The sequence below is a fragment of the Telmatherina bonti genome (genome assembly GCF_933228915.1).
Source record: "Telmatherina bonti genome assembly, chromosome: 2".
Classification (NCBI taxonomy): Eukaryota; Metazoa; Chordata; class Actinopteri; order Atheriniformes; family Telmatherinidae; genus Telmatherina; species Telmatherina bonti.
In genome coordinates, this window is record NC_136620.1 from 23,867,263 (window position 1) to 23,888,294 (window position 21,032).

General features: G+C 39.3%; 1 protein-coding gene across 1 annotated transcript in view; it reads right to left on the minus strand.

The window, feature by feature from the left end:
• kcnq1.2 (potassium voltage-gated channel, KQT-like subfamily, member 1.2) overlaps positions 1 to 21,032 on the minus strand; it is a gene marked incomplete at both ends in the record, with an annotated part of 177,485 nt that overhangs the window by 63,795 nt on the left and 92,658 nt on the right. The window contains 4 exons of the mRNA XM_079246599.1: positions 2,932 to 2,993; positions 3,600 to 3,640; positions 4,781 to 4,875; positions 5,801 to 5,876. Of these exons, the coding sequence (XP_079102725.1) occupies positions 2,932 to 2,993; positions 3,600 to 3,640; positions 4,781 to 4,875; positions 5,801 to 5,876 (274 nt within the window). The remainder of the gene's footprint in view (positions 1 to 2,931; positions 2,994 to 3,599; positions 3,641 to 4,780; positions 4,876 to 5,800; positions 5,877 to 21,032) is intronic.

Below are 21,032 nucleotides of genomic sequence, written 5' to 3' on the forward strand. Positions count from 1 at the left end.
AATTCCTCGGACCCCTTGGGAAAGATCCTATTCAGAAATGACTCAACTGTAACACCAGTGTTGCGCCTTGGGAATGATCAGGTTAACCATTATGAGCGACATTTAAAAAGTGGTGAAACTAAGAAATGGCACAATGTCAGAAAAAAATGCAGACAAAAATTAAAGCACTTCAAGCAGCAACATAATTTATTTTATTATTTCTCTAACTTTTACTCTCGAAAGTACTTTTTCTGAAATGACAGATTTTGTGTTGTGAATGATAAATGATGAATTTAATAAACTTTTATCATATCATCTGCTTGAATTAAATCAGTTCTAAATTAATTAAATTAACTGATAACTTGATTTTTTTTTCAGTTTGTCCTCTTGAAGATGTTCCAACAGCAGAATTGTGGTCACTGCACAGATCCAGTCATTTATTTAAGCTCATCCTAGCAGGCACTGTGGAGTTAAAGCTGGGTGACCTTTTCTATCCAATTGCTTCTTTTTGCACTTTCTTGTTTTGTTTTAGATCAAACAATTAATAAAGGTATAGTATGACATATGAAAACGGTTACATCCAGAATGATTCAACATCACAGACTTCACTTGCAGTAAAACGCAAGTGTTGTTTAGTAAGAAAATTCTGTTTCTTGCCATCCGGTGCTCTTCATGAAAACTCAGTTTCACAAAGCACTTTGAATATGTTTCTAAGTTCTACATTTACATCTAACTACCAGGAGCAACAGGGAGCTGGTGTTTTGATCAAGGACACTTAAACACAAAATGGCTAAGGATTAAATAACAAACCAACCAGTTCAATGAAGACCACCTGAGCCATGTCCAACTAAAGAAAATCTGCTACCACAAGATCATTTTATTCAATCAAGGGAATTGAGTTAAACTGTAAAATCCCCATTTTCAAAATTTCTGACACAATAACCTTTTCTGTGTTTAACAATTTCTGTGATGTGCTACTTAAAGATTTATCTGAAGAAAGGACTAATAACTGCACAAAGCCATGAGCATAAACTTGATTGAAGAAGTGGACATGGCCTGTGGGTCTGAAAACCAATGTCAATGTGGTTGTCACTTAAATCTGCATTTATTTTATTGCCAAGAGTATTTTGCTTTATCATCACTAATGCATAAAACTACAAGAAACCAACCCTACTTCTCACCTGATCAGTGAACTAGATTCTTATGACAAAATGGCATCATGATGCTCATTTTGTGACTCAAGAAAAACAGACGAGAAAGAAACGAATATACCGCAAAATTACCTATTCAGTTTAACTGCTCAAATATACATTTCTGCCATAAAATCTCAAAGACAAAATAAACAAACAAAATGGACAAACAAAATTCCACTAACAGAACTACAGTCTGCAGTTTTATGTGAGAAAACATGATAGTTAGGCCCACCTCTTTTCCACAATGTTAAGTAACACAAGGGTCAGTGGGTTCATCCACCTGCTGCCTGGGGGGGAAAAGGAAGCTCCTTGTCCATGTAACAGGTGTGCCTCCCCACCAGAACCACCAAAACAAGAAATTAACACAAGCAGAAAAGAAAGAAGAGGGAGTGCTCTGAGATGAGGTAAACAGTAATTATAAAGGACTGATGTTTCTGCGTAACCCAAGTTTCTGCAGCTGGTTTGCAGTTTCACTTTAAAGGCTCGTCTCAGTCATGCAAATGCAGCTGCAATTAAAGGAAAGTGATCGTTTCCTCATTGTTTCAGAGGAAAAACAGACAGTGTCAGTTGAATGAATCTCTTTTTATCTTGCCAATATAAAGGCGAGACAGAGTAGAAGTGAAACAGAAAAGAAATGAGGGGGAGACACTTCTTAACACAGGTTTGTGTTTCTACTCAAGAGATTGTAATCACAACACGTAGCCTAAAGCTAATGATCTGTTACCCAATCTCTGAGGGAGGTCTTTAGGTTTTGAGTATGAATAGAGTCCTGGTTCAAGATCATTACACCTCTCTCTTAAACAAAGAGGTCAGAGAAGGGTAATGCATCCAAACGTTAAACAGCAGCATCAATAAGTGAGCAAAGATGGTTAGAAATATAAGAGAGGAAATTCCTGAGCTGCTTGGCTTAAATTAAAAAAAAAATGACTGACTGCAAAAAGTATTTCAAAACTGCAAAGTATTTGAAAAGCATTTCAAAACTTCCGCATCATACCTTACATCCCCAAAAGCAAAACACACACACATACACACACACAGAATCTTTTCAAATGTAGCAATCTCATTTCACTTTTTGGTATTTCTGCCTCTCAAACATCATCTAACAAAACACCGAAACACATTTTGTGTGCTGTTTAGGGAAGAAACTGTGGAAAACACATGATCAGGATTTTCCTCTATTAGTCTACCACAGAAACACAGACATCTGTACGCTATCACACGAGCATGATGTTGTGCCCCTTCTGCTAGGAGAGAGGATGCACCTATTCCCACCCGTGGGTTTCATAACACAGCTGTTGCCTTTTTGGCCACGCCTCGCTGCATAAAGACTTTTCACTTAACCTCCGTCCAATACTTTAATATTCCCTTGTGGAAAAATAAACATTCAATAGGTGAGACCACCCAATCCTGCCTGGTATGGAAAAAACTGTGATCTTACCCAGAAAACCCAGGACAAAAACAGAGTTTTGGGGGGGGGGTGTTTATGTGCAGCATGAACTCAGCTCTGCAGAGATGCCGATGCAAGGAGGTGCATGCTGGCACGGATTGAACAAGCTCAACCACAACGGCAGTCATCAAAAGATTCCACCACACGCATTCATCTGATAAGAGAGACTCACTCTAGCAGACAACTATGCAGACGCACACAAAACAGTTCTGCAGTGAAACACACGTACCTTTGCTAAACAGCCTGGATAATTTCATCAGTTAATCTCTCGTACTTAAAGTCAAAATATACACACCGCAGGAGTGTGCCTACCTTATCTTCTAGTCTGATCAGTCGTGCCCCGATAGTTGGATATTCTTTATCTTCCCCTTTTCCTAGTGAATTTTTTAAAAGAGAGAAAGAAAAAATTCAAATATACAAATATTTTAGAATAAATTCAATGAATATGAGGAGCGCTGAATGCCACAATTTTTAGTAACATCAATTACATCACTGAAAGAACATGAGCACTTTTAAATGCCAGTCAAAAAGAATAATGTAATTAATTCGTAGTGCTGTATGCATTTAAATAAACTTTAACACAATGATTAAAATTGTCGAATTTTTCAAAAAGGAGCTAGCATCTGTTGTAAATTGTCTCTTTCCATTCAGAAAGTAATGATGCTTTCATCCTACCAGTGTTATATTTACCTGAAAACAAACAACAAAAATAATCAAAGTGTCTTGTTGTGTCTTGGAACTCATCTGATGAAAGTCAAATACATAAACCACACTTGACAACTCTCACACGCAAGGAACACAAATTCATACATACATGTAAACATGACAAAAAGCTACAAAATAATCTAGACATATAACCACACACATTTCTTTTTCTTGTGTTTAGATTGGGAGAACTTGTGTGTGTGTGTTGTAAATGCAGAGATGGTGCAAAGAGTGATGGGTGTCAATCAGATGGTAAGGGTTTTCTGCGTATTTACCTGGGAGAAACATTCCAGGCTTCCCGAGAGTGCCATCAAGCCTGGGTGAAAGAGAAGAAGGATTAGACAGAGAGAGGTAAAACTACTGGTCAGATCCAGAGAAGATTCAGTTGAGTAACCATGGTGCTATTCCAACTGATAAGTGAAACAGGAAAAATAAGACAAGATGATTTATGATTGTGATTAAATTAAACAAATGGCATCATACAGAGGAGCATTGTTACAACCTCATATCCAGAAAAGATGCAAATCAAAGCTGGGGTAGGTAATCATGCTCAGAGACTTTTTTTTTTTTTTTTTAAACTCTGTGTGAAGTGGTTCCTCATCCTGATATCAGGTTGTTCATTTTTAAATATCTCTATTTTGTAAATCTAATTTATGCAGTCTAATTTACCAAGCAAGTTCAGAAGGGCAAGAAAATATCAAGCCTTTTTATCACAAACCCCTCCATTTATTTTGGTGTTGATCCTCTCAGATCTGCCTCTGCCAGAAACAAGCAAACAGAGAAAGCTCCGCCCTACGTCCTGCCTTTGGGCTGCGTCTCATTGGTCACCTGCTAGGAGCAGTTATACTGGGCAGTGAATTCGGGTGTGGCTTTCTTCTCATGAACGTGCACAACCTAGAGAAGATGTCCAATCACTCCTTCCCAGGACATCACTAAAATTTTGAAGTAGAAAAAACTCTCTAAAAGCAATTGTTTTTGTTGCCATGGAAACTGAACATAAAGAGTGCTGGACAACTCAAACATGTGTTTAAGTGATAAAAAAAACGGCAGCTCATATGTATGATGAGTATTCAACACTATAACACTGTAGAAAGCTCAGAAAACTAGAAATGGCATCATAGAGCCTCTTTAATCTTTCCAAGATTTCTAAAATGTAATATTTCTCAATGCAAGATTGCTTGTATCACCCTGCCTCTATTCCGGTTTAAATAATACATTCTCTAAATGTGAATCGGCAAAAATGAAAAGGTCTGCTTCTCCCTTAATGAATATTATTTTTAGAACATTTCATACAGTTGCTTAGCTTAGACTCATCTGTCCATCACAAGTCCTTTTTTTACTCTCTCTTTTTGGAAATAAATCTCTATAAGGTCACTTTTCAATGTTAATCATTTATCATTTGCAAATTCTGTTGAAAATTATGCAATACTTTCTAACACAATAAAAATAAAAACACCTTCTCTGCAGCTCCTTGATGCGCACCATCATGTTGAGGTGACCCTGGGAATACTGCTCGATCACGTCTCGCACATCATATGGCTTCCGCGCTTGCTGTGGATCCATGCATGCACACACAAAAACAATACACAAACACACACACACACACACACACACACAAACACACACACAAGGTAGGACACAAAAGCCATTGTCAACCACAGCCTCTGTTGCTTGGTTCCCCGAAAACATCCCCAACCCCCTTGGGTGCAAAGGGTTCATTGTTAACTCAATGTTTGTATTTGTGTGTATGTGTGTGTTTGTGTGTTTGTGTGTGTGAGTGTGCACACACTGACAAGTGCATGGTCATGTAGAGAGCAATCGTGTTAAGATCCTTTCACAGCTTTGTTTGGTATGACGTTGCTACAAGGGGGGTATCTGAAAGAACTCAATGAACTCTTCAGGGTACCACTGGTAGTCACAGTATAGTGGCTGCAGCTGAAATCACTTAGGGTGTAACTGAAAACGTATAGAGTCCTTTAAAGCACAACGTATATGACAAACGTTATGCATCATTATTAGACCAATATTGAATATTCATAGAAACAACCCTGAATATTATGGTCACTTTTATTCTCCACTAAATCTCACTGTCTTCAATCAGTGCAGCCACACATTTCTCTGTGCATGTGCGTATTTTTGTCTTTGTGCAAATGTTCTTTATGCAATACAGTAAGGTCATACTGTAACACCAGACACAGGTTAGAATATTTCCATAAACTGAAGTGAGCACAAAGAATACGCACAGGTGCAAGTTTCAAGCATTCACACACAAACATGCTCCTACACACACTTGGAGAAAAAAAGGCACTGCAGCTGATATATGCCCCTGACACCCCCCACCCCCACCGCTCTTCCTTTACATTCACGCACACACATACACACTTCTCTCTCCTGGTCTGTCTTTCTCTTCATCGCTGACTCCCCACTTGCCGTCTCCAACGTTTGTGTTTCTCTCTCAGGATTTCCCTTTGCTTACCTGAAATTTCTTCCTCGCCACAAAGTACTTCATTCTACGCAGGACTTTTACTGCAGACCTCTGGGCATGGGACAGCCTGTTACAAAAAAGGAGACAGATTAAAGATAAAATCAGGAAACTGACATATGTACAACTGCTGCTGTAAAAACTGGTTTGTTCTTAGCAGGCCAACCTGCAACACAAATCTGTCAAAGGTTGGATGCCAGAGGTTAATCTAAATGAGCTTTCCTGCATTTAGAAAATAATGGACAATGTGTGCACTCTGCAATAGTCAAACATTTGTAGCTCTATATGGGGAATTTTATAGATTGCCCTTAACAACTCTATGTGTTTCTTATTTGGGCCATAACCCTGTATCTGCAACGTAGTGCAAAGTGTAGAGAAGAAAACCAGATTCATGCATCGCTCAGCTCAAAAGGAGCACATCTGTGTCAACACAGAGGAAAATCCACTGTTATGGATTTCTACACTGAAACAAAAACTTATGGATGTAAACAACATGCACACACACTCATACTAGCATACCATAGTCTATGTCTGGCATGCACTTGAGTTTGTTTTTTCAAGGAGGCCCGCAGTGTGTTTTGCACAAGTGCTCATTTGATTTACTTGTCATAAGCTTTTTTTTTTTTGCTAGTGTTTTTTTTAAAATATAAATGGGTACAATATAATTGCAGATTATGGATCAAATTAATATACTTATTGGTAAACCTGCTATAAACATGATATGATGCACATTATTATCAATGTTTTTTGTTTTTTTCTACATCGGCATAAGCAAACCAAATGGGATTTAAAGATGCACACGTGCTTTCATTCATACTACAGCGGCTTCTGTACAAGTCAGTTTGTTGGTTCATTCCACAAGCTAAAGGCAAAATGTCTGTTTATCGTCAGAAAGCCCAAAAAGAACCTCTGTTGGTAGAAATGGTGAAATAAAAAAAAGAGTTAAAAGAATAGGCCTGACTGTCCTGTCAGACCTACTGTTTAAGATGGATGAAAAATGTGTCTTTACAATAATGCTCTTACAATACACATTCCATATTGGCAGTTTTTTAAGGTTATACATGGATGCCTGAAAAATGTCCTGAATCTCTTTGATTTGTGCAAACAATGAAATAGATTTAGTACAGACCCACAAAGACCCAAGCAAAACTGTGACAGGTAAAATAATTATTTCGGGACTTTGGCACTCTTATTGCAATGGCATAATTATTTTTCTTGACATCAAGTTCAGTGATACAATCCAGACTATTCATAAAACTGTCCAGTGTAAAACATGGCCACAGAGTCAAGCTGAAGAAGTATCTTAAACATGCATTATTTCTAATGACGAGCAGGGGTGACCCTTCTGGTTAAAAAAAATCTCAGTTTAAATAATCATTTCATATTACTTTCTACTTTATATGCTCTTTGCTATCTTATAGTAACTTGGGTATATTTACAAATATACCCAAGTATACACACACGCAAACACCTACACACTTGCACAGGTAATTGTCTTTTAGTTTCTAGCATATTTACAGAACAGTGCACAATGGTGTTCATTGACTAGTATCTGATTGATAATTATTATGCTTACTTATCTTTAATGAATTGTATTGCTTAAGTTTCAAGGATAGGTTTTCTTTTTATCATAAAACACCACAAGTAATATAATAGTTGGTTGTGAAGGCCAGTGCTCAGTTATTGAGAATCACTGTTGGCTCCGTGTCCATCATATACACTGTAAGTCCTAAATTGATGGACGCGGACCAAAAGACCCCACAGATCAAAGCTTAGTTGTTAGTTTTGGTGTCCCACAATGTTTTTTTTGTCGAATTAGAGATTTTGTTGAATATTTATGACTGTCCTTTAAAATTTGAAAAACTTTCCTTAAAACAAAAAACAGCATTTTTCCCAAGAAACTGAAATCTCAGCATATGTTTGAATGCTGTGTGCCCTTATAATACTTGTGAAAACAACAGTAGCGCTCGTGTGTCTTCTTTGTGATGTTACTGTGCAGTCTCTAGGAGAAAAATGGCTTTGATGACAACCACAAGCATTCTTCAAAGACTAATTTATGCTCATGACAGAAGTCATCTCATGTTTATGGCACTCTTATACACAGTCCCTTAAATGGATAGTGTTACCCAACTAATGGTATGTTTCTAAACCTGCCCTCCATTTCATATGTGCTATGTCTCAGACACAGGTGACCTTTCAGCCATCTGTTGGGTAGCTAAAGGATGGTTTGTGTTATGTTTGTTGTGTCTTATAAGTACATGTGTTAACAGTAAACCAAAGAAGATTCTTGCTGGACACAAACCCAAAGAGAGAATTAAACTGGGTTTGAAAAATAACCACATGCAAGTACAAATGCACCTGATTTGTTGGAGTGTTATTTAGCCTTCATGACACATAACAAGCGCAAAGGTAGTTTCATACAGCACTGGGTTTTTTCTTTTCCTTTTTTTATGTACAAAGTGCTCTTGACTTTAACTTGTGACTGCAGATAGAGTAAAGTTCCATTCCATTGAAGCTGCCCTCCAACAGCAAATGAATAGCCTCATTCTTGAGTAGAAGCCCGTGAATTGTATATATGGGTTATGTGTGTGTGTGTGTGGCTGCTGTTTGGAACACATCTCTCAAGCTATTTCCAATCAAAGCAGACATTCCCTCTCACACATGCACAGACAAGCACAAAAACACACACACACACACACACACACACACACACACACACACACACATACGTACACACATATACTTGAAACATAGAAACACATGCCCTCCACCCTCCACCTCCCCAAACAAGGGTCTTTGTGGAGTCAACAAGTCGCTCAGAGGTCTTAATTAGGGAAAAGGACAACAAAAGGATTTAAGAGACAATGCCTTGACATGGGACCATAAAACATGAACATCAAAGACTGTCAGGCCACTGTCTTTTTTCCTGCCCTCCATGCACGGCTTGCCCAAGCTATAGGAGGAAATGCACACAAACAATACCAAACATAAAGAGCATGAGGCCCTATTTTTGAAGGGGGAAAAAAAGCATACCACCCACTCCTTGTTCTCTTTCGTCAGCAAGTGGAGAGAGAAGTGTGTTTTTTTTCTCTTATATGCTGTGTGACTTGGAGGTTGGAGCATAATTGGGAAAGAGAACACATGTAGGAAACAAAAAACATGTGCGGTTTTGAAGGGTGTACAACCGTGCCTTGCTCCCTCTCTGCCCTCCTCCTGTTTCCTGTGTTTGACACAAATGCGCACACATGTTCAGTGGGTAAGTGTGATAAAAGAATAACACAGAGAGTTTTATCGCTACACCCCCTTCTTTGGCTCCCATAAACATTTGGCACAGGAAAATAAAATAATGCAAGTCTGACGGCTTTGCGCCAATGCTGTCATGCAAAAACTTGCTAAATCTGCTTCGTACTCATCCTTTTTTGCTTTTGTGACTGTTGGTTGTCTTTGCAGAATTTTTTTTTTAAAATACAGTGTGTTCTGGAGACTTCTCTTGAACAAGCAAAGCTCACCCACAGTGACTTCAATTTTCTTTTCATTGTCCTGTGCTGTCTGATTCATTCTTCTGAGAAGACCAGTAGTGTGTATTTTAATACCAAGGATTAAACCCCAGTGCTCCTCTCAACAGACTGAGGATTTTTCATTAGGTTTAAATATAAAAGTCATCTACAAACTATAGCTGCTGGACCTCTAAAGTAACCCTGACTCTTTCTGAAAGAACTGTGACAGATTTAGCCCTATGGCTTCCCAGTGACCCTTCTCTCTTAATAAGTTTTCTCCTTTTTCATTTTCAGATGGTCACTTTGGAGATTTCAGAGTTGTCAATGGCAACTCTTCTCCTTCCCCTACTACCTCCGGCCCTTTCTTTGGCAGGGGACCGTCAAATATCCTGTGCCTCCATGGTGCATAGCAATAACCTTGGAGTCAGTCACTAGCAAGCAGCTTTAGACATTAATGTGCAACGGTCAGGCCCCAGCAAGACTGCTGTCCAATATGTGTGCGTGCGTGTGCCTGCATCTGCGTGTCTCAGATAAGCTTTATGACTGGTACTTTGGTCCATCAAAGAGATGCACTCATCTTCTGTTCTTCTCAAAAACAGACATCCCTTTATCATATCTTGGAAGGATAAGATGACTAAATTCTTTCAGAATTGCTTGATCTAAGTAATGGAATGCCAGAAAGTGCCTTGGTAAGAATTATAAGGGCACACTGCAAAGATGCAAAACAGGACAAGTCGCCATTCAATCAGGATTTTAAATAAGTAAAGCTGATGTAATTATTCGCTTAATAAATGATCTTATGTGTTTCTTCAAATTAGACAGACTTTGATGACTAATTGTAAAAGTTCCCGGTGTCTTCACATCATTGCCAGTATTGGGTCAGGACCAGGACAGAGACAGCCCATTAATTTTCTGTGTCTGCTGTTACGACTTGTTTTTCTGCATGCTCTGGTTTTATGAGCCTGCAGTGGTGTTGAAGGACAGGAGGCCATCCGTCCTATGATCAGACAGTCACTATCCATTCAGATAGATTTGTAAAGACAGCAACCACAATGTCAAGACTTGTATACAGTTTTGTGATTCGCATATGTGGACAAAATGTTTTGGATGAGATTTTTTTTCCCCACGATGCAAATCCTTTTTTTACATTCCCAAACTTGAACATTGTGGGTAGATTTTCTTTTTTGCAGAATGACACACTTGGTTTACAAACTCTCAAATTCTTTTACAGCTGCCTAATCCTTAAGGGTTTATATTGAGCCCATACTACTAAACAATAGATGGCTTTTATTGCTAAATCTCTACAAAAAAAAAAAAAAAAAAGATTGATGCAAAAGTCTCCTTTTTAGCTTCACTATGACTTTTTCTGTTTTCTATTATTGTTTACATCACACAATTGCATACACATGCTCCACTTGTGTTCTATTGTGTTTTTTGCTGCATTCTTTTTGTCTTATTTTATTATAAAGTATTTTGAGGGTTTTAGCTGTGAAAGAAGTCCAACAAAATGTTCTTTCTTCCTTTTTTCTTGTTTACACACACACACACATATATATATATATATATATATATATATATATATATATATATATATATATATATATATATATATATATATATATATATATATATATATATATATATATATATATATATATATATATATATACTCCCGGCTATCTTTATTAAGAAAGAAAGAAATCGTTAAGATAGAAAAAATAATTTGCTCACCATTGTACCGCTAGCTAAATGTAATCCTTTCCTCTTTGTCTTTCTTGAGCAGCTGTTTTTATGTCCCCATTCCCAGATCAATAGACAGTGATCAAATTATGCTGGAAACAACAACAGCAACCAAGCCACATCAAAGTCCTATGCCCATTGAAAACTAATGATAAAGAAAGAACAAAAAGAGCAAGCCATGTTTGATGTGTGCAGCCACAGAGACAGAAAACAACAGTAAAGAGTGGCCCGAGATATTATTGATTTTATTGTCACAGTTATCCACTGCATTTCTTTCACAAACACAATGGAAATACTGCACATGTTTATGCATAAAATGTTTGTAGTATTCAGCGTGTAGTAAAGAAAGCTGCCTATGCTTATTTTCTTTAACACCAACAGGAGATGAGTCATCGTTTTCCATAGTTAAGAAAATTATAACTAAGTTTCCCTCATTACATGATACACATACCTTGTCCAATAGCTGGTAATAGTAGAAGGCAAAACAGTTTGTCTGGTCTCCTGAAAGAATCACAATGGTGAGGATAAAGCCTCACATGATCTACATCCCATCAAGATCAGGAAAATCCAACACATGTTTAATATTAATGAAGCAAAATCCCACAAGCTGTGGAGCAGAGACAGTCACAGCTGTGTTCCACCATAGTCAGAATACGAGAGAAAAGTGCACTTCCAGTAAGCAAACTAATGAAGAGTGAACACTTGGCAAGCCTCTGCTAAATTATCTAAAGATTTGGGTGAAGAAAGATCCAAATAGACAGCCAAGAATGTTAAAAACTAAAGCTGTTTGAATAAGGTCACAGTTTGAAAGGAATTCTTTTACAATCTTGAAAAAAAAGAGTAACTTGTGTTGAAGTAAATATCCATAAATCTACTGTCAGTGGATTTTACACAGTTTTTCTGTGTTGGAAAAACATTTGTTTTACAAGCAGGTAACCACGTGGCAGAGGCTGGCTGTTCTTGTAGTTCCTGCCATCTACAAATAGAGCAGTAAAAAGTTTGGCATAATGGTTTCCTAATAGATGTGACCAGACTAATTCAGGGTCTCAGGGTTAATGTTGCAAACCTAAGGTGTAGCCTAAAGAGGAGGAAGTGGAGGTAAATGGTCTTCAAAGTGAAGCTAATTAGAGAGTTGGACATTTTGAGGGTTAATAGTCCCATCTTTGTTGTTCTAGTGTAAAAGGTTACCCTAAGCTGTGTCAACAATGTTGATCTGTCTGATGGTGAGAACATCAGACAAGTTTTTCTTTGTTATTTTTTCCCAATAACCAATTGTCTTTTATGCCAGCACTCTGGATATTTTTTCTGTATAATTACGCTTTCTACTGACAGATACAAAAAAAGTCAACTTCACACAAGTAATTCAAAGTCGGGTACATTGGTACTTCCCTACAGTTCTATAGTCTTGTCCAAATATGGCTACTTCTGGGTCTTGGCAATTCTCAGAGGGCATTAATGGTAGTATGACACATCCAAACATCTGCCTAAATTGTTTTCTCTATAAGTCCACACACATTAAGTATTTTAATGTACATTATCACATGATCACACAAGTTGACTGGTTAAAACTAGCTGTGGGACGCTATGTTGGGTATAAATACATTGATGACATTTACTCTCCACCAAGTAAACTTTTGTAAATAAGTTTGCTTTTTATTTCCTTACTGTATATGATAAATTTACTTTACTTTGTAAAGTTTGAACTCTTGTAAACAAACAAACCAAACAAAGCAAGTGTAGCTCTGCCCCTTGTTTATCCATATTAAACCTTGGTTTGCTTACTTGGTCCAGAATTTTAAGTCTGAAGATTTTTTTTACAAGTGGCCACACACACACACACACGCACACACACACACACACACACACACACACACACACACACACACACACACACACACACACACACAATTCCACCCAAAAGAGCATTAAAAGCATGCAGAGCGAATGGCACAGATGTTTGCATACTGTGTATACTCATACATGACAGTCCAATAACTACATAGTTACATTGTGCTCAGATCAACATTCTTAAAATAATTTTTTATGAAGGGGTATGTGTCTGCCTGTCCAGAAGACGGGGGCAATTTGGTTTCTTCAGTGGGGCGGGGGTGGGTGAAATGGTGAAGAAGGATTTATAATTCATGCCTAATAGGATTTGTTGCTATTTAGCAGGATTAGGCATGTTAAAGAAAGAATCTATTTATTGCTGCCAGTTGGGGGGGGGGGGGGGGGGGGGGGGGGGGGGTCTCTTTGCCTGGGTGGGGTTTCTGAGGGTGGATGTGAGTGAGGTGAGGTTGGGGGGATGCTTGGACCCATGATTTCTTTTTTTTTTTTTCATCTAAGCATTTTCTGGGATAACCCTAGGCATTAATGCCTCTGAGCACCCAACTCCCCCCTAGCCCCCCAGCCCTCCTTTGCTGTTTCTCTTTCATAGTGTTCTAGTAATCCAAGCACATGAGCCCAGTGGTTGGTCATGCCAACACACATGGGTGTTCATGTGTGTTTCTATGTGCATGTGTATGTCCAGGCACAATTAGCACAGCCTTGCCCTCGTGGGGGCAAGGGCAAGACTGGGGTGGCGATCACAGCCTTGTCTGGCTTAATCCCAACTATGGACCCAGCAGGACGAAGGAGCAGAAGATGGAAAGAAGAAAGGGAAAAAAGAGGACAAAGGAAGAGATGGAGGGTGACCTGGGGGACCTGTCAGCTAAGGGCTTCCTATTCATAAGCCAATAAGTTTAGATTAGAAAACCAAGATTATTTTCAAAGGAGCATTATTCTTCCATTCATGTCTGGTTGGAGCTACAGTGGGGGGCAGACTGACATTAAAGACCACTGCTTAATTGGGCCTTTTTCTTTTACAGTGGTTTGCCTTTTTGTTCCTTGTTTTAACTCTGTCTGTGTTGTGGGGAGGGGGGCATAAGGGTCAGTGTCAATTTTGAAAATTTCTTTAAGGAAAAAGAACATCCACTGTTTTGAGTGAAGGGGTTCTGTAAAAGAGTGATGTGCTTAGTGTTTTGGTTTCAAAGCTTACAGATGTCTTAGTTGCTACCACAATACAATATGTGGTAATACAATTGGATATGATGGAGTGCAATATCATACCCTTTATTTTTCCCAAAGGGAGATTTGTTTTGGAGTCAACTGCTGTTGCATTGGCTGCTATAAGTTGCTACTTAATGCCCTCTTGCAAGCAGACCTAAAAACATGGGGGAATAATAGGCATAAAGGAAAATTTGTAGTACATTTTTAAAATTATGAAAGCACTGAGACCTGCTGTTGACAGTGAGATTTAAGGGCACTTTGTAAATGCAATCCAGACGCGTAGGCGGACAGCTTTTCTGACCTTGTAAAGGCTTCAGCTAAACACACACTAACTAAATATGCAGGTTTACAGTTTAAAGTGAATCTGACATGATGATTTCCACAATTTAATTTTTAACCATGGGTACCTGGGTATAGTGAGCCATGAATATGTACAGTTGTTATAAGTCAGAGTTACTTATAAATAAAGCAGAAACTTGGGGCTAGGCGATAAAACAATGACGACATCTACTGCGATAGACACGTGATCAAAATCAGTAGAAAATACATCTGACAAAATATTCAATCATTTTTATTGAACTCTGATAATGAATAGCATGGCATTTTGGGGGACGTAAACAGAGGAAAGGCTTTAACTTCTCAATGTCTTTTAGCTTTGCAAAGCTTGCTTTAACTTGCTTGCTCTTTGGTAAGCTAGCAACAACCTACTGAGTGACATATTTAGCAACCGTGCTTTAAGTGCTAAAAAATAAAAAAGAACAACACTGAGCCAAAGGAAAAAAGAAACGAGACAGTGCAAAAAGAAATGGGGGACAAATTTACTGAGATAAAAAAGAACAAAAAACTCAACTCACAAAAGAGCAGAAGACCATGTTAGAGACCTTGATGAGAAATATGCCAACTCTAAAACAGATTATCTCCTTAACATGGCTGCCTCCTCTGTGGATCCTGGATTCAAGGCACAGTTAATCAGTGTAGAGAAGGTGGACGCTATTAAAGGAAGATATTGGATGAAAATCCAAACCAATCACAAACAGAGATTTCAGTGGGGGGTGTAGTGAACCACAGCGCAGAAGTGCGAGTTGTCACTGAACCAACTCTGCCACTTGGTTTGAAGAAGCAATGCAAATCATTAGGAAGTTTCACCAAAGAGCAGTCCAGAAGAAGAAAGAGATGCACTGAATCCCTCAGAAGGGTGATAGGTTGAAAGTGAGCTAGAAAGCCACCTGAAGTACCTTGATGAAGATGGTTAGTCTGATCCCTTGGAGTACCAGCAGCCTTTTTAGCACAACTTTCCAAGATTTTCCCGGCTTGCCAGAACATACTTGTGCATTCCACCCACAAGCAACCTCTCTGAAAGGATTTTTAGTACTGGATAATATTGACACATGCACCAGAGAAGTCCTTAAACTTGATGGTGAAACAGCTTGGTTTCCCTGTCCAAACTCTTCAGTGAAGTATTTTTTGGTTATTAAGTGGTTAATGGTTGAATAGTGCTTACTTGAGTTATTTTTTTATATGCTGGTTTGTTATTTTCGTATCTCACTGGACTTGGTAACAGTTTTGTCTCATGTCACATTGGTTTACAATGGTTCAGACAATCTAGTAGACATCTCTGAAACACAAAGTAGTGGTAGATTATGTAGATTATGACCAGACAAGAAAATCTGGTAAGTATAACTCAATAGCAGCCAGGCCATTGGAAAGAAAGTCCTGTAAGTGAGAGTTTGAGACAACTAGATAAAATTTTGTATCTTCAGCAAAACATTACTTTTCATTGTTGTAGCTTTGGTTGATGCTTAAGATGGCAAGAAATCATTTTAGGACTGTAAAAAAGCCCCACCCCCCAAAGAAACCACTGAAAACCATGCCACTGACCCCTTAAACTTTCAAAGGGACAAAGACCTTGGTTATTACTTGTCTAACTTACAGTAGCTTAGGAGAGAACAGCTACAGAAAGGATTCAAGATGAATGATATGATTCAAATACATCTCCCAAGAAAATGCTGTAAGCTTCTACCAAAACATTGAGTGGAAATTACTGGAAAATAGTTGATAATTAACAGCCTTATCAGTATGTTGGTTTTTGTATGTATTTGCACTGTGAAACAAGATAATAGTCAAGCTGGTAAAACATAACATGAACAAAATATGAGTTAATATGGACCCCCTCAGCCCACCTCATTTTCAGTCAAAAGCTACTCTTTTTTACCTTCTTTTATTGATTCACACAAATCAGATTATGAAGAAGTTAGAGGAAAGAGATGATATAGCGTAAGAAATGGAAGCTTTAATAGTTGTAAACCAACTTGGACAAAGGGAATTTAGGGACACAGATGATGCCGAGAACATTTTGGCAGACTTGCTTTAATAGCTTCCACTCTTTGTCTAACATCCAATTAGCACACTGCCTCTGTCTCCAGGTCTGTCCCTGCCTGGACTTTAATTACACCAGCAGTCCAAACACACCAGCAGACAGAGATGCAGTCGGGTGGACAGATGGGAAAATTCAGAAAGGCTGACTAGGGCTTCAGCACTGGAAATGTGGTCTCTTATAACTCGCATTTCAACTTATTGTGTATTAATAAAGATATATGAGGACAGACTATGGTATGGTATAGGATAGACAAAAACATGGTCCCCATATATTGACATTATTTTTATCTTCAACCTCAATTCCAACACAGTGAAGTATGGAAAAAAAATACAGAATGCAATCACTTTCTAATCTCAATTGATGGAACGTAGAATATGTTTTAGATATTGACAGTCACTATTTTATAATGACAAAAATTGGCAAAAGAATAGTTATAAGCTTTGACAAGATGAGCAGAACAAAGTCTGTGTATACTTAATAAACAAACATGAACATCAGATCTTTGTCCACAGTGATCAAGGGGAAAAAAAAAAAAGAGGCACACAGTTGCATTACAAAAGCTGGCTGCAGGATAAGATTGCATTCCTTTTGACAATGTAAGCAATTCAGGTCAGAAACTGCCTCCTGCTTGTTGCTCTACAGGGATCAGATGACTGTACACTAACAGTTCCTGGGCCCAGGAGGAGGTGAAAGATTATCAGAGGGCTCAGCGGGAGCGGCAGCATCTATGATTGGTCAAATTGACCTTCCTAATATTCTCCGGTGAGCTGAGTGGTGAGAGAGGAGTGTGTTGGGATGAGTTTAGAGCCTGTGTTATTGCTCCAAAGCTTTTTGGAAAAAAAAAATCAAGTTACTGGGCAGCTGTGTCAACAGCATTTGAATACTGCTTGAGGCCCTCTGGCAGGGCTGTTATCGAAAATGTTACATTACAGTAAAACCTGATCATGTTGTGCAGCGTTTTGAGTCAATATGTTTAATTTAAATGGGTGTGATCTTAATAGCTCAAAGTAAAACCATATAACTTGCATCTGATGTCTAGACTGCCCAAAAATGCTGCATTGAACCTTATTGTTGAAAGAATTCCAGTGTGAATTATAATCATTCTGAGTGATACGTGTGTATTTTCCAGGTATTTCAACATTGGGCTGCCAGATCTGCTGATCTTGAGGTTGTGCTCCAAAATACATGAAATTTAATATAAGCGGGAGAGCAAACAATAGCCCGAATATTTGCAAAAGCTGAAAACAGGAACACCAGCCAAATCTAAAAACAGCACACTAAGAAGTCAGTGTCGGTTTTATACACTCAAGAGATAAAACTGTACTCCAAATGAAAAGCAGAAGTAAAAGAAGTAAAACATAATGCTGCAATTATACAAAGAAGTAATAACATGTCCAGTGTATTTAAGAAGCCTGGGACCAAATGTTAGCTCATAAACAGACGACAGATTTAAAGAAACATGCACAGACATAAGCTTTTCATTGTCAGTTATCTAGTACTACCATAATACAACACTAATCCAAAACACAACACAGTCTTTAAGCATTGATAGTAACTATGATGAAAAATTATTTCAACTTCGTACTGAGAAGACAGGATACTAGCTTAGCGCATAGTGTTTAACAACACACTACTCAAGCATTTATTTGTCATAAAACTAACTTAAGATCAGCTGATTTCTGTCAGGATGCTTTTCCTAACGCTATTGTGGTACAACATTGAAATACTGTCAGTCATAGGCACACCAAACAACAACAAAAAAAAAAAAAACTTATAAACCATTAAAATAGGGGGAGCTGAAATAAACAAGGAGCAAGAAAAAATAGCTTAAATAACATGAAGACAGAGAAAGAAGTTCAGGACTGTTTTCAAAGAGCTCAGTTATGAGAACGTTTATCTGAAAGGAGGCGCTGGGAACAGGGTGCAAAAGCCATAATTGGATGCTTTTCTCCGGCCAAATTTTCAGGCCAAATTATCAACGCATGGGTTGGATTGCTGGAACCGCATTGTGGAGGTGGGAACATTGGGAGCTTTGAGAAGCCAGCGTGACGTGTTAATAGAATAATTTAGCACAGTGGGATAATGTGATGGATGGAGCCCCGCATCTGCATCTGCTGCTACCTTAACCCTGCTGACTCAGGGGAGAGGCAGGCAGCACTGACAGAGATGCAGACATCAGGAATCTGTATGCACGGCTGTTTGCATGTGTATGTGGTTATGCTGGAATGTGCATATGACAAAGCTCCTCTTGAGTAAAAATGGAGATAGTGTCCGTTTCGGGGTGACTAAAATGATGACTTGCCGTGTTGATTTTGGACACTGCAGCTGAAGACTGCAGTTTTCATGGATGGGCTGCCTTTCAATAAAGGTCTCCACTTCCTTAAAACAAGTTGTCACTCACAGTTTGATACCAACCTCTAATTTTCCAAACTGAAATAGGTTAAAGATTTGGATAACAAAAACTTCAAAATTGTAATCACGAAGGACCTCTCTTTTATTAGTTATCCCAACTGTATTTCTTTAACCAATTTCAGTTTGGAAAACACCAGCTGCTGGTTGCCCAAGATTGGAAAACCAGACAGACAAACCTGTGCACCACTTGGATTGACTACTGGAAAGCCCAGACTCAATGCCACACACATGGATCCTGGAATGGCTGAAGTTGTACAAGATCAACGGCAGCACAAGGACCTTTGTTACAAACTCAGTGAGGCTGTGGCAGACCACCCCGGAAAACAACTTCAAGCCAATTGCACAAGTCTCCATCAAATGTGGCATATGTCAAGGAGATGCCATGTCCCCACTGCTGTTCTGTTAGGCCTGAACCCCCTCCGCCAACTAGTGACGGAGGGGCTATGGATACCGACTCAGGAATGGGGCCACCATTAGCCACCTACTGTACATGGATGACATCAAGCTGTACGCTAAGAGTGAGTGGGACATCAACTCACTGATCCACACCACCAGGATCTACAGCAGGGACATCGAAATTGCATTCGGAGTGGAGAAATGTGGGCGGATGACAACAAAGAGAGGGAAGGTAATCCACACAGTGGGCATTGCACTCCCGGAGGGCAGGATAACAGATGTGGAGGAAAGCTACAAGTACCTGGGCATTCCACGGGCGAATGGAAACCATGAATAAGCCACAAGGAAAGCTGCTACAGCTAAATGCAGATCAGATACACTGCTGGGATAATAAGCTGGCCAAAGGAGGAAGCCGAGATAAACGAATCCTATCAATGGCTGGAAAGGGCTGGACTGAAGGACAGCACGGAGGCACTAATCGTGCCAGCACAGGAGTGGGCCCTGAGCACGAGAGCAATCGAGGCCCAGATCTACCATACCAGGCAGGATCCCAGGTGCAGACTATGCAAAAGGGCCCCTGAAACAATCCAGCACCTCCCAGCAGGTTGCAAGATACTGGCAGGCAAATAATACATGGAGCACCATAACCAAGTAGCCGGCATAGTGTGCAGGAACATCTGTGCAGAATATGGAATGGAGACCCATAACAGTGTGCTTTGAGTGTCAAGAGCGTCAAGTTTACATGTAAAGTCTATGTGGAGGCGCGTCAAGCTTTCTCGCGGCGCGTTTTCAGCGTTTGCCCCAGCGGTGTGACGTGCCGAAACTTGAGAGCGATATACGTCACGGCTCATTTTTTAGTGGGAGGAAGTCAAAAATAGAGGACAAATTAATTGTTTTGGTATGTGAAAAGCCAGTCATCTATGACTGTTTACATTTTTATTATCGTGACAGGAATAGAAAGGACCTTGCCTAGCCCTACGACAAAGTTCTCTAGCTTTATTTGTTAAATAAAGCCATGCCACTCTCTCTACTGCATCCGCCATCATTCAAACTGACCGGAAGGAAAGCTCCACCTTTCCCCCCCTCTCTTTTCTGCCCACTCACTCCCGACAAGCAGCAAACGCGACAGGAGCGTCTTGGATGTTGGACACAAAAGTGATAGTTTAGTAACCAGTGGTGAGCGTTCAGCATTTTGAGCGTTTTTGATGCTCAAAATGCGTCTGGTGTGAACACACCGTAAGTCCCAGTGGGAAACTCCCCCCAAGGTGGTGGAGAATGAGAGGGCTAAGATCCTCTGGGACCTCCAGATCCAGACAGATAAAAGTGTGGTGGCCAAACAACCGGACATAGTGATCATGGATAAGCAGCAGAAGAAAGTCATAGTGATCAATGTATCCATCCCCAACGATGGGAATATCTATAAAAAGGAGCATGAGAAACAGGAGAAGTACCAAGGGCTCAAGGAAGAACTGGAGAAGGCCTGGAGGGTGAAAGCAACAGTAGTACCCAATGTGGTCGGAGCACTGGGGGCCACGTCCCCCACACTGGAAAAGTGGCTCCTACAGATACCTGGAGAAACATCAGACATTTCCTTCCTGGGAAGCGCAGTGAAGTAGTGAAGTAGTGTGGAGCTAAAATAAGTTCTGATTATTCCCCTCTGCACACTGCTATGCGAAACACAATCTCATCTTCTAGACACACAGAATGTGTCTTTAACACACTTTTCACATTAAAGATACATGCAGTCAAACAAAGCCTG